At 34.8% G+C, this 12,037-nt stretch overlaps 1 protein-coding gene across 2 annotated transcripts in view; it reads left to right on the top strand.

The window, feature by feature from the left end:
- Positions 1-10,040, top strand: part of LOC142636903 (putative pre-mRNA-splicing factor ATP-dependent RNA helicase DEAH9) — a 36,838-nt gene extending 26,798 nt beyond the window's left edge. For both annotated transcript variants that reach the window (XM_075811190.1, XM_075811191.1), the window contains exons 15-22: positions 1,449-1,613; positions 2,460-2,549; positions 3,032-3,103; positions 3,611-3,709; positions 4,009-4,095; positions 8,444-8,497; positions 8,661-8,740; positions 9,495-10,040. In XM_075811190.1, coding sequence (XP_075667305.1) covers positions 1,449-1,613; positions 2,460-2,549; positions 3,032-3,103; positions 3,611-3,709; positions 4,009-4,095; positions 8,444-8,497; positions 8,661-8,740; positions 9,495-9,642 — 795 coding nt within the window. In that variant the 3' untranslated portion in view covers positions 9,643-10,040. The remainder of the gene's footprint in view (positions 1-1,448; positions 1,614-2,459; positions 2,550-3,031; positions 3,104-3,610; positions 3,710-4,008; positions 4,096-8,443; positions 8,498-8,660; positions 8,741-9,494) is intronic.
- The last annotated feature ends 1,997 nt before the right edge of the window (positions 10,041-12,037 follow it).

Raw genomic sequence — 12,037 nt, forward strand, 5'->3', positions numbered from 1 at the left:
CGTTTCAATACCTTGAACGGACCGGCACTACGAGCCTGCAATTTCTTAACGGTCCCAGAGGGAAACCGTTCAGGTCGGATCCGAATCATGATATAATCTCCTACCTGAAACTCTGCATGACGCCGATGAGTATCAGCATGAATTTTATATTGAGAATTACTTACCTGAATTTTTTGTGAATCTCAGTATGCAAATCATGAACATGTCGTGCGAATGCCTCAGCAGATTTAGAAATCCTAACATGTGGGGACATGGGCAAAAGATCTAAGGGCTTCCTAGGTGTATATCCATGCACAACCTCAAAAGGACTAACGCCTATAGACCTATTGACAGAGCTATTATATGCAAGTTGGGCTATAGGAAGAATTGAATCCCAATTCCGATTGGCTTCACCCACTAGACACCGAAGGAGGTTCCCTAGGCTACGATTAACCACCTCAGTTTGACCATCAGTTTGAGGATGAAATGCCGTGGAAAATTCCACGTTTGGTGCTGACTCCAAGCAAGGCCTAAGTGCTGACTCTTAGGTCATATCCATTTATTTTTTGTTGTTTCAATTTTTGTTCTGGTTGTCTTGCGTCAGGTTAACTAATTAATTCGTATAATTATTTTCCTAGATTCAAGATTTTTGATGTAATTCAATATTTGGGATTTTCCAAGTCATTTAGGATAAGGTTTCCATAGTCAATTACAATTAGAATTAGGGTTTGCCTATGTCAGTTAGAGTTAGGTTTTAGTTTTAGTAGTCTCTATAACCATATTATTGTATTCCTATGGGGAAGATCATAGTTTGATTGATTGAAAATTTTTTATAGTTTGGTTCTGACTGCAACCAACACCAACCCTAGGTGCTGACTGCTAGAGGTTTCTCTCTTGCTTGGTGCGGACCCCTAAATTATCTATTGTTCAATTTTATTATTGCATTGTTTTGGTTTTTTTTCCTGCAGCAAAGGTCTATTCTCTTTGTTGGTTATCTTGATTGTCATTATCATGTAGTTTGTGCAGCAGTCAGTAATACCTCCAACATGCTTAAGCTTCAAAGGAGTGAAGTATAAAGTGTTTTTTTTTTTTTTTCCCAATACTAGGGCAAACAATTATATTAAGAAGAATTATGTGAGAGCACTTCAATATGTAAATGATTTATTACTCCAATACCAACAAGCTAGCCACCCTTTATCCTTTATTATGGGGGGAGGAGTGCCGTCTGAGCCAAAGCTCATTGGATTTTCTTATCTTCTTATTTACAAGTGCCTGAAATAAGTGAAGTGTTATGATGGCGGATGGCTATAAATTGGTTCCTTTATGCCGTGTTTTTCTTATGATCTCTAGGCTTTTCTTCAAGCAAGAACTTAATATAGTACTGACTTGCCCTGGAAGAGTTATTTTATTTTATTATAAATTTTTTAAGCAATAGGTTTGATGCTAATTATTTTGTTCTGATCTATTAGTTAAAAGCCCTAGGTATAGACAACATCCTGGGCTTTGATTGGCCAGCATCTCCATCTCCTGAAGCAATGATTCGAGCGCTAGAAGTACTGTATTCTCTTGGAGTGTTGGATGATGATGCCAAACTTACTTCACCGGCTGGATTTCAAGTGGCAGAGATTCCATTAGTATGTTGCCAATAAACTACGTTATCATGGTTTTTAATTATTTATAAGCAATAAAATTTTATTGATGAGGTGGATCTACGTTTTCTTGGTTGATGCATATGATTGCTCATGTGTTTGATCCTCTACATTTTTTAAAGTATTTTCCCAGTCTGCTGGACGGGGAATGAATGTGAAAATTAGTCTAAAATATTGGCATGCCTGGTGTTATATTTTTCTGTATCTCGCAGTAAAATTGCTTACCTGGTAGTTGTTATTGCTGCATATTAGCCTCCCATTCCCCCCCACGCCCCCCAAAAAAATAAAAAAAATAAAATTAAGGAAAACCTATCCTGGAAGCTCTTGCCCTAATTTTTCATGGAATCATTATGTCTCTGTTACTTCATGGAGTAAACAAAGGTCTAAGTTACTTCTTATGACAATGAAACTGAAATAAATGAATCTTGGTCAAACGATCTCGTGCTTGTTATGTTTTTGGTTGCCTTTCATTCTAACCTGATTTTTAAGTGAGCCTATTATCAATTTCTGATTTTGTTCCATTGCTATCACTTTTCAGTTCATAGTAATTTTTAGAACTATATTTATGAATTAATTTGAAACCAACGCTTATGGAAGCATGAGGCCTTGAAAATATATTGTTTATATCCATCAAACATCTGAATGTTGTTATGTATTCTCTTACAATTATTATGTTTTAAACATAGTGTAATCTGGATGAGCTTGTATTACATTTTGGGATGTGTTTGTTGTAATAGGTTTGTTTCTGACATGGTTGATTTTTACCTTTTTTTTCAGTTGATAAATTAAAAAAATGAAACTCGAATGTGTGTGTTGAAATTTTCAATGTAGGAACCAATGATCTCAAAAATGATCCTTTCTTCAAATGAACTTGGATGTTCAGAGGAGATTCTTACTATTGCTGCCATTCTCTCTATCCAAGTAAATTGTTTTATCCCTCTTGCCTTAGTTGATTCTAATATATTATCACTTTCTCTGGTTCAAGGTTTATATATGGTACACTTTGATTAAGTGACAGATGCAGGAAAAATGCTCTGACTGACAAAGCCATGTTGGGCCTTGTCTACTCTTTTCCTTCCTCTAATTATTTAGGAAGAGAAAAAAACTGCAGGCCCCATGGGGGTTGTCCCACATTGGTAGGGTGGGAGTTAAAAGGCTTTATCAAGTGTTAAGCTATCCTATTAGTTATAGTACTGTTTTTGGTGTGGACTTGAGTCTTGCACTTAATGAGCCTCATGTGCTTCTCTTCTTCCTCTAATGAGAGAAAGAGAGAGTGATAAAAGAAGTATACAGTATATTGGAAAGATATTCATTTATACAATCATACAATGGATACAACTATACATAGGTATATTAAATAGTTCAAGTAAGTTTTATTTCACATCTAACCTGTGTTATGGCAGTCCATTTGGGTGTCTGGGAGGGGAGTACAAAAGGAACTGGATGAAGCCAAGTTGAGATTTGCTGCAGCTGAGGTACTTGATTTGAAATTTCAATTTTTCTGGACAACACAACTTTAAGAATTCCTTTACTGTACCTCTAGTCTTCATTTACCCAAAAAAAAAAAAAATCCTTATACCTCTGTTAGTTGTCAATTTTGTTTTATCTGTATGTTGGTCATATACTTTATTCTACATGCTTTGTTGTGCCAAGAAATCAATCTAATTTCTGAGTTTGAACTGCTGCACGTTCAGTCCAACTTTTGAGCCCCACTTCCAAAAAGAATACCCAAAAGGTTACACCTTTTGAATGATCAAATTTGAATTTAAATTGAGCTTTCACAATCTATCTGAAATGATTGTCTAACATATAAAATTTAGAATTGTTCAATCTCATTGTTTGGTGCTTTGATGTGTAATGTTACTACTGATATCTACTCAATGCATCTTCTGTTACTGGACCAATAATTCGTTTTTTTGGGGTTGGGGTGTAATATATGTGATATTTTTCTTTGCTCAGTAATGGTTGTGTAATGAATGCAGGGTGACCATGTGACATTCCTAAATGTTTACAAAGGGTTTCTTCAATCTGGAAAATCTTCACAATGGTGTCATAAGAACCATGTGAACTACCAAGCCATGGTGTGTCTCTGTGTTTAGCTGCTTTAAAAATTTTAAGAAATATTTTTTTAAAGGTAAATATTAACACATGCACCTGTAATTATTTGACCTGTGACCTCACATCTCCTACTTATTTAAGGCAGGAGGAGATGCTATATGGTCCAAAGACCATTGGCCAATTGATGAAATGGTTTAATTTTCACTTTTCTTAGTTCCATGTGCAAATGTAGCTCTAAATTTACTTGATTTAAGTAGTATTATCTTGTGCACTTTGTGGTTGTAGTTTTGTTTATGTTGATATTGGTTTAAATGCTGTGCAGAAAAAAGTGATTGAAATTAGAGGGCAGCTCCGAAGAATAGCACAGAGATTAGGCATAGTCTTAAAATCTTGTGAGGGAGATATGAAGGTAACATTCCAAGAGATTTACTGATAGAACAATGTCATACTTCCCTATAAAACATTTGTTTGCATTGCAGAGAAAAGGGCAGTAGATCAACCAACAATTCATTTTTGTTTCTCTTTCCTTGTCTCATTGGTCACCGGAAGATGTCATGTTATTCATACTTCTACAGGCTTAGAAGCTTCAGAGCTTTTAACCATTATTAATACTAGCTTATAACCTGCACTATGCATGGTACCCATTTAATATATATATTAGTAAGAGTTTGGCTAAGTAGTAGCATAATTATCTAAGTTGGATGTAGAGAAGGCTTTTGATCATGTGAATTGGATTTTTCTCATTCTTTTCTTAAGTGCAGTGGTTTTTTAAGAAAAGTGGAGGCAGTGGATCTTCTTTTGTTTATCTACTTTTTGTTTCTCCATCTTGATTAATGGCTCTCCTTGTGAATTTTTTGGGAGCTCTAGGGGGTTGAGACAAGGCAATCCATTGTCTCCTTTGTTATTTGTAATTGTCATGAATACAGTGGGTAGAATGTTGGCTAAAGCTGTTAATGAGGGCCGTATATCAGGCTTTAGGGTGGGCAATTTAGAGGGATGTTCTTAGTAGTGTCTCATCTCCTCTTTGCTGACAAAACTCTCATTTTTTGTGACACTGATCTTGATCAGCTTTTGCTACTTCGTATGGTGCTCATCTGGTTTGAGGCTCTTTCAAGTTTAAAAATTAATTTGGGTAAGTCAAAGTTGGTTCCTGTGGGAGCGGTTCCGAACATTATGCTATTGTAGGATGTGTTAGGATGCAAGCAGGGTTCACTTCCTATGAAATACTTGGGTCTTCCTTTGGGTGCTAACTTTGAAGAGAGGATGATATGGAATCCAATTTTAAAGGTGGAAAGGAGACTTGCGAGATGAAAATGTTTATATTTATCCAAAGGGAGGAAGAGTCACTTTAATTAAGAGTACACTATTGAGCTTGCTTACCTACTTTGTCTCTTTATATCCTATCCCCGCAGATGTGGCTAATTGTATTGAAAAAATCTAGCAGAAAATTTTATGGGATGGTATGGGGGAAGGACTAAATTCAATCTAGTTAAATGGGTGACTGTTTGTATTCCTCTTTCTTTCGATAGTTTGGGTATTAGAAGATTGATATTTTTTAATGAAGCTTTGTTAGGGAATTGGTTGTGGTGTTAATAGTCTTGAGAGGGATGCTCTCTTGAGAAGAGTGATAGAGGTAAAGTATGGAGTTAGTTTGTGGATAACTATTAGACAGGGTTGGTCTTCTTTGTCATGTCACATACAATATGAGGTTGGGGATGGAACATGGGTGAAATTTTGGCAAGATTGATTGTGCAAGGAGATTTTTCTTGTTGTATGTTACCCTGAATTGTTTAGAATTAGCTGCAATAAGGAGGCACGTGTGGCTGATTTTATGCAGTTCACCAATGGGATTCTTTAATGGGATCTACACTTTGTCTGGGCCATACAAGCCTGGGAATTGGAGTCCTTGACGACCTTTATGGATACCATGTATGGTATAGTAATTAGGGGGATGGGGGAGGATACGATGGGTTGGAAACCAGACAAGAAAAATGGCTTCAAGGTTGGTGTTCATTACCGACTTTTGGGTGCTGGAGTTGTTACTAGTGATCATCCTTTCCCCTGGAAAATATTTGGAGATCAAAGGCCCCTTTGAGAGTAGCCTTCTTTGTATGAACTGCAGCCTTGGGTAAATTTTTGACAATTGGCAATTTTAAGGAAGAGAAAGATAAGGATTACCAATTGGTGTCATATGTGCAAATGTAATGGTGAATTCATTGATCACCTTTTGCTACATGGCCCTATTGCTCCAGACCTATGGTCCATGAATTTGTTGAGCTTTTAGCTTGCTGGCAAGGTCGATACTTGGTATGGTTATCCCCCATTGCTTGAAATGGTGCATTTGAGGGGAAAAGAATAGCAAGAGTTTTAAAGATACTAAAAGTTCTATGCTTGACCTTAAGTTGTTCTTTTTCAGAACCTTGTTGGACTAGTTGTCTGCCTTGAGGAATCTTTCTTTATTTTCTATTGTTGATTTATTAGATTTATGCAATTTTTGTAACTGACTGTTTACCCATTACATCTCCTGTATACTTGGGTGACTCATTTTTCTGTTACATATATATATATATAGGGTCCGGCTCCCCTCCCATTTAGAATCCTCATGTTTTCTCCAGTTTTTGTCTAGATGACTGACATGTGGCAAATGACACATCCAAAGGTTAAAAAAAACACCACGTCAACTATGAATTTTCTTTCAATTTTTGAGTCTTTCCTTCTCTCTGCCTCTTCCTAGCTATCTCTCCAACATTATCACCGCCACCTGAACATTAGAGGCATCAAGATCAGAACTTGGGAAAAAGTGACCTGAACATTAGAGGCATCAAGATCAGAACTTGGGAAAAAGTGAATTCTAAAAGCTAAGAGAAAACCCAAGTCTGATTTTTTATTTTTTGGTTGACAAAACCCAAGTTTGCTTTCCTTTCAATCTTAATATACAACTGAACCTGAGAAAAGAAAACCGTGGAGGGATAAAAATCAATTGAAGTTTATGACGTCAAATAGATTTGGCCATTCAGTGATAACGTGTTGGGGCTTCAATAAGCCCAAATCAACAAGAAATTTCCAGTAAAATATGCGGCCAAACAACTGCTCAAAACAATGGAAAAAAAAAAGATAAAACAAAATATAAGAAATTAAAAACAAGATCGAGATAGAACAGATGATGGTTTAACAAGAAAATGAAAATGGCTCTACAAAAGGAGGACAATAACCTGCAGGTCCTGCACACCCACCTTGCACAATAGAGCTTTCTTGGCTTTTGGCAGAAAGATCTTTTATTCTTCTTTGATTTCCTCATCTGTTGTCCCGCTTTTACCCGTTTTTTCCAGAGAGTTATGATCTTGGGGCCTTTGATTCTCAGGTGACATTGATGATGTTGGAGAGAGGGGCAAAGAGAGAGAAGGAAAGAAAGAAAGAATAAAAGAGAAAGACCCAAAAATTGAGAGAAAATTCATAGTTGATGTGGTGTTTTTTTAACCTTTGGATGTGTCATTTGCCACATGTCAGTCATCTAGACAAAAAGGGAGGAAACATAAGGATTCTAAACAGGAGGGGAGCCGGACCCATACACACACACACACACACACACATATATATACATATATATATATATATATACATATATATATATATATTATTACTTATCAAAAAGTAATTAGTAACGTAGTCAATTCATAATTCATTCACCTAAAACTTCATCTATCTAGTGTTTAAGAAAACCATCTGGCTATTATCCACATGAATCTCTCTCTTTCCTTCTGTTTTTTGCTCTTTTCTTTTATTTATTTTTAAAATAAATTACTTAGGCACCCCATTCAAATTAGAGGGGGGAAAAATAGGAAAAGAAGAAAAAAAGAATTGAATGATGGCATAGGATTGTCTTAACCCATTAAGGAAGTTCTCTAAAATAAAGATTTTTTAAAATATGGTTATTTTAGGATGAAAACTAACATAATTAGAATTAAGGGATAAGTTATAACAAATGAGATTATACTTCACAATTGCTTGCTAGTGTCAATGGTATACTACACAGTAAAAGTATTATTTATCATCAGCATCGGCCTTGAAACATGCTTGCAACTGTTAAAGGCAATTCAGCATTCAATTGGAGGAAATCTAAAACCTAGTATGAAGTTCAAATGATCCTAAAAGGATGATAACTGATCAATCTAAAATTTTCCTGTGATTCACTTGTTCTTGCAAGCAGCAGCACCCTTGATGGCGTTGCCTTTTTAATAATATTAATTTTATCATCATCATCATCTTCTCCTTATTGTATCAAGACCTTCAATTGTGCTTAGCAATAAATCAATTTTTGAAGAGAACAAATCTGACAAAAGCCGAAAAAGCTCAACCAAATGACTAATAGTAATAATCAAACAGAGTAAAATGATGGTAGGATTAATAATAGCTGGTAATTAGGTGGTATACTATTAATTATTCACTCTCCAATCTCTAATCATTACTCTTGAAATGTAGAGGAATATTAAGAGTTTGATTGAAGGGCATAGACCAGGGTTTTGACCAAACCTTATAATTTTTGCCTATACACGTGGCATATAATGTGCAATTTTAGGATTGCTAGTTGTTCCATTCAGCATTGGCTTTTCCTCATTTCCAAATCATTTCTGTTTAGAACTTAGAAATTATCATTCTGAATAATTTAAAATCGATGTTTGAAGATCAAGAAACCTTTTCTTGTTATATTCTGAGTAGTTTGAAATCGTTAATGTTCTATTGTTTTTAATCCTGTCCAGGCGGTAAGAAAGGCAGTTACTGCTGGCTTTTTCGCTAATGCGTGTCGTTTAGAAGTGAGTAATTTCCTTATCAGACTATCAATGCACCTTGTTCTCTTTGGACATATGATTTTATGTTCATTCCTGTTCATTGTAAAACTTCATTATTTCAGCCATTTTGTTTCAACTCTTTTCTGAGTGACCCCCCTGATAAATTTATGTTCTTATCTTGTCAAAGGCATTCAGTCACAGTGGGATGTATAAGACTGTCAGAGGCTCTCAGGAGGTTTATATTCACCCATCGTCTGTATTGTTCAGGTTTGTACAGAAACTGGTCTGATATTTGACTTGATACTGTATTAATGAACTTATGGTTTTTCTCTTTTTGGTTATTTTAATGAAGGGAAAATGAAAGATTTTATTTATTTATTTTATGCATAATTTTTTAGTTTTACTATTATGTAGCAATTGAAATAACAATATTCAAATGTCACCACATGCTCTTCATATGATAATTAGTTTCCTGATCTTACACTGGAATCTAGTGCTACAGAGAACGGCTTAGGTAGGGACCTTGAATTTTGCTAGTTTTATCCTCTTTTGGTATAGGTTGGGTTGGGAAGTTCCCCCTTCTTTTCTTGTGCATACTTAAATAATTAATAAAAGTTCAATTATGGAGTAACAGGAATATGCATTCCTATTAGAATACTTGCTTATGGCAACCTACAGTAAAGAGTAACAGAGGGCAATCAACACACACTTCACTTATTTATTTTATCTTCTCAGAGATTGCTGCTATTTCCAATACAGGGTAGTCATTTCTCATATATTTGCACAGAGGTTCCTCAATTTCTAGGAAGCTCTTTCACCCCATGGTTTTCTTTTGTTTTCAATCACACCAATACATTTTTGTATGTATGTGTTCTCATTTGTTTTTGCTGACTGATCCGTGCTTCAACCCTATTGGCTGTTTCTCTTTTTGGGTGCTTCATCCATAATGTATTATCATCTGATTGGTACATGTGTTGTGCACATGCTATTATTTCATCTCAAATATGTGTTCATCATGCAGAGTTAACCCAAAGTGGGTTATATTCCATTCTCTTGTCTCAACTGATCGGCAGTACATGCGCAATGTCATCTCCATAGATCCTTCTTGGCTAAGGGAGGCTGCCCCACATTTTTACCAGCATCAACCACACAATGCTATTGGTCACTGAACTTGCTGTTTGATTTGCTTATGCAATGGATCAGGGGGAAGCAATTGGTATGGCATAGATCAGTAACCTAGGAATTTCCTTGAAAATATATGTATTAATTTTGAGAACTCTAAATCGCCATTGTTATATTCATCTCTTTTTGATATATAGTGTAACATATAGGGCTAGTTGACATTGGTTTTAGGCTGGCCTCTGGTTCATCATAAATATTATTTTTGTCCATAGTAGTGAGAATGAGGTTTGTGCGATTAAGTAATGGTAGTTTGAATGATAACCATACCTTTGGGTGATCCCTTCCTTTTTTCCTGGGAGGAAATGGAGGAATTATTATTGCATTATGCTTATGTTTTTATGTGCTTTTTAACTGAGAAAGGGTGTTGGGGAACATATTTAGTAAATTGAGCGATGCTAACAATTTTTTAGACTGTTTTACTTGTTTGTACCAAACATTTGAGAAGTAGCAAATGGCCTTTGTACTTGAACTTGAGTTTGAGTGTGTACTAAACGTTTTAAGTATGAAGAATTGCAGGCAATGTAAACATGCATTTTTGCCCCCAACTTTGGTTCGGAAAAACAAATTTAGAGCTTATATTTCCTTGAACCCGTTGATCTCTATCTTTTTGCCAGTAATGGTTTGCAGCTCTTGTTGTCGCCAAGCTTAGGAGATGACCGATAACTGTTTGTTTTTATTTATTTTTATTTTTATTTTAAATTGTTGTTCAAGGTTCTCTTGTCCTGATCTAACTTCACTACATCCACCTCATCGAACATCGTGTGAACCTACTCCATACCTTGGGAAATTCATTATGCACAATCTTCCATCACCAATCAAATGGGCCGTTTGTTCATTCGGTTCAGTGCAAGTGGGGTAACATGTGTATCAATTTAATTTCGACATCTACGGTAAATTAAATTAGTTTTGTGGCCTCGAATTTGTGTCCTATTTGGATTCATGACCTATTCACGGAGATTATAACATGTATGTGTCAGTGTCATCCGGATAAGAAAAATTTAAGAAATCTGATAACATGTGCCAGTGCCAGTCGGTTTAGTCAAATTTAAGCAATCTGACTTGGTAGCTCGTGATCTTCCTCAAACGTGCTATAATTAAAAAATTAAATCAACTACGAGTCCCAACTTAAGACTTTGATTTTCAGAAACTAGGGAAGGGCAGTGAAGGGAAGGCAGGATAATTCTCCATTTACAAGTTGATAATAGTTTTATCTAAGTAATCTTACAATGAATTGGACAATCTTCTCATTCTACTCATTTTGTACCAAAAGTCTAGCATGTATAGTTATAAAAAGTAAAAACTGAGTTTCTGGTCTTTATAGTCCTCATTCCTCTTAATGGCCGATTCATGAATTGCACCACAAGTCTTTTCAATAGACAGGAATTATTAAAAAGAAAAACAAAAGGTTATTTGTCAGTTGTTGAGCTCAATATTATAATTTACCGCATCACATATTTTCAATAGCTATCTTAGCTAGTGAGCAGTGGGATTTCCTCATTCTTAAGATCATTCACATTAGCTCGGATTTCCTAGTTGTTAAGAACATATTAGCTTGGATTTTCTCGTTGTTAAGAACATTCACATCAGCTCATATAAAAATTTGTTTTATTTTAGAATAAGAGTTACATTTTTATTTTACATAATCATTTTTCAAAAATACAAACATTAGATTATCTATTATACTCTACATTTCTTTAAAATATTAATTTTTTATCAAATTTTTTATTCTCTCTCTCTCTCTCTCTCTCTCTCTCCAAATATAAATAAAGAAGTACTCCCTCCGTCTCAAAGTACTTGGCCTAGTTAGGAAAACCCGATTATTTCAGAAAACATCATTAATTGTCTTATCTCTTAAAAAAAGTTAAAAATTTCCTAAATTACTCTTAAATAAATTTATCAAAAAATTATTTTAAAACATTTTTTTTATTTTATAATTTGAATAAAGATGACATATATAGTGGATTCAAAATTTAGGTTTTAATTTTTTTTTTAAATTGAAAAAATGTTATAACAAATAAATTAAGGGCATAAAGAGAATGTTAATAAATTAATGGTATTTGACTTTTCAAACAGGACATAATTTTGAGACATCTCAAAATAGAATACAGGCCAAACAATTTAGGATGAAGGGAGTATTAAAAAATAGATTTTTTTTTTGAGTAATTAAAAAATAGATTTAAACATGAATAAACTGTGTATATTTACTTGATTAGAGTGCTAATATTAAGTTCTTCCATGATGGCCAATTAGTCAATTACAGAATCAGAGTAGTGGATTAGCTGATTTATAGTAAGTTACCTTCATCTGACGGCTTGCACATGTATTTACCAACCAGTGCTAACTAGCTTTCATTTTTTTTTATTTGAAAACCGAGAGAGAAAA

This window comes from Castanea sativa, chromosome 5 (genome assembly GCF_040712315.1).
Source record: "Castanea sativa cultivar Marrone di Chiusa Pesio chromosome 5, ASM4071231v1".
NCBI classification, from domain to species: Eukaryota; Viridiplantae; Streptophyta; class Magnoliopsida; order Fagales; family Fagaceae; genus Castanea; species Castanea sativa.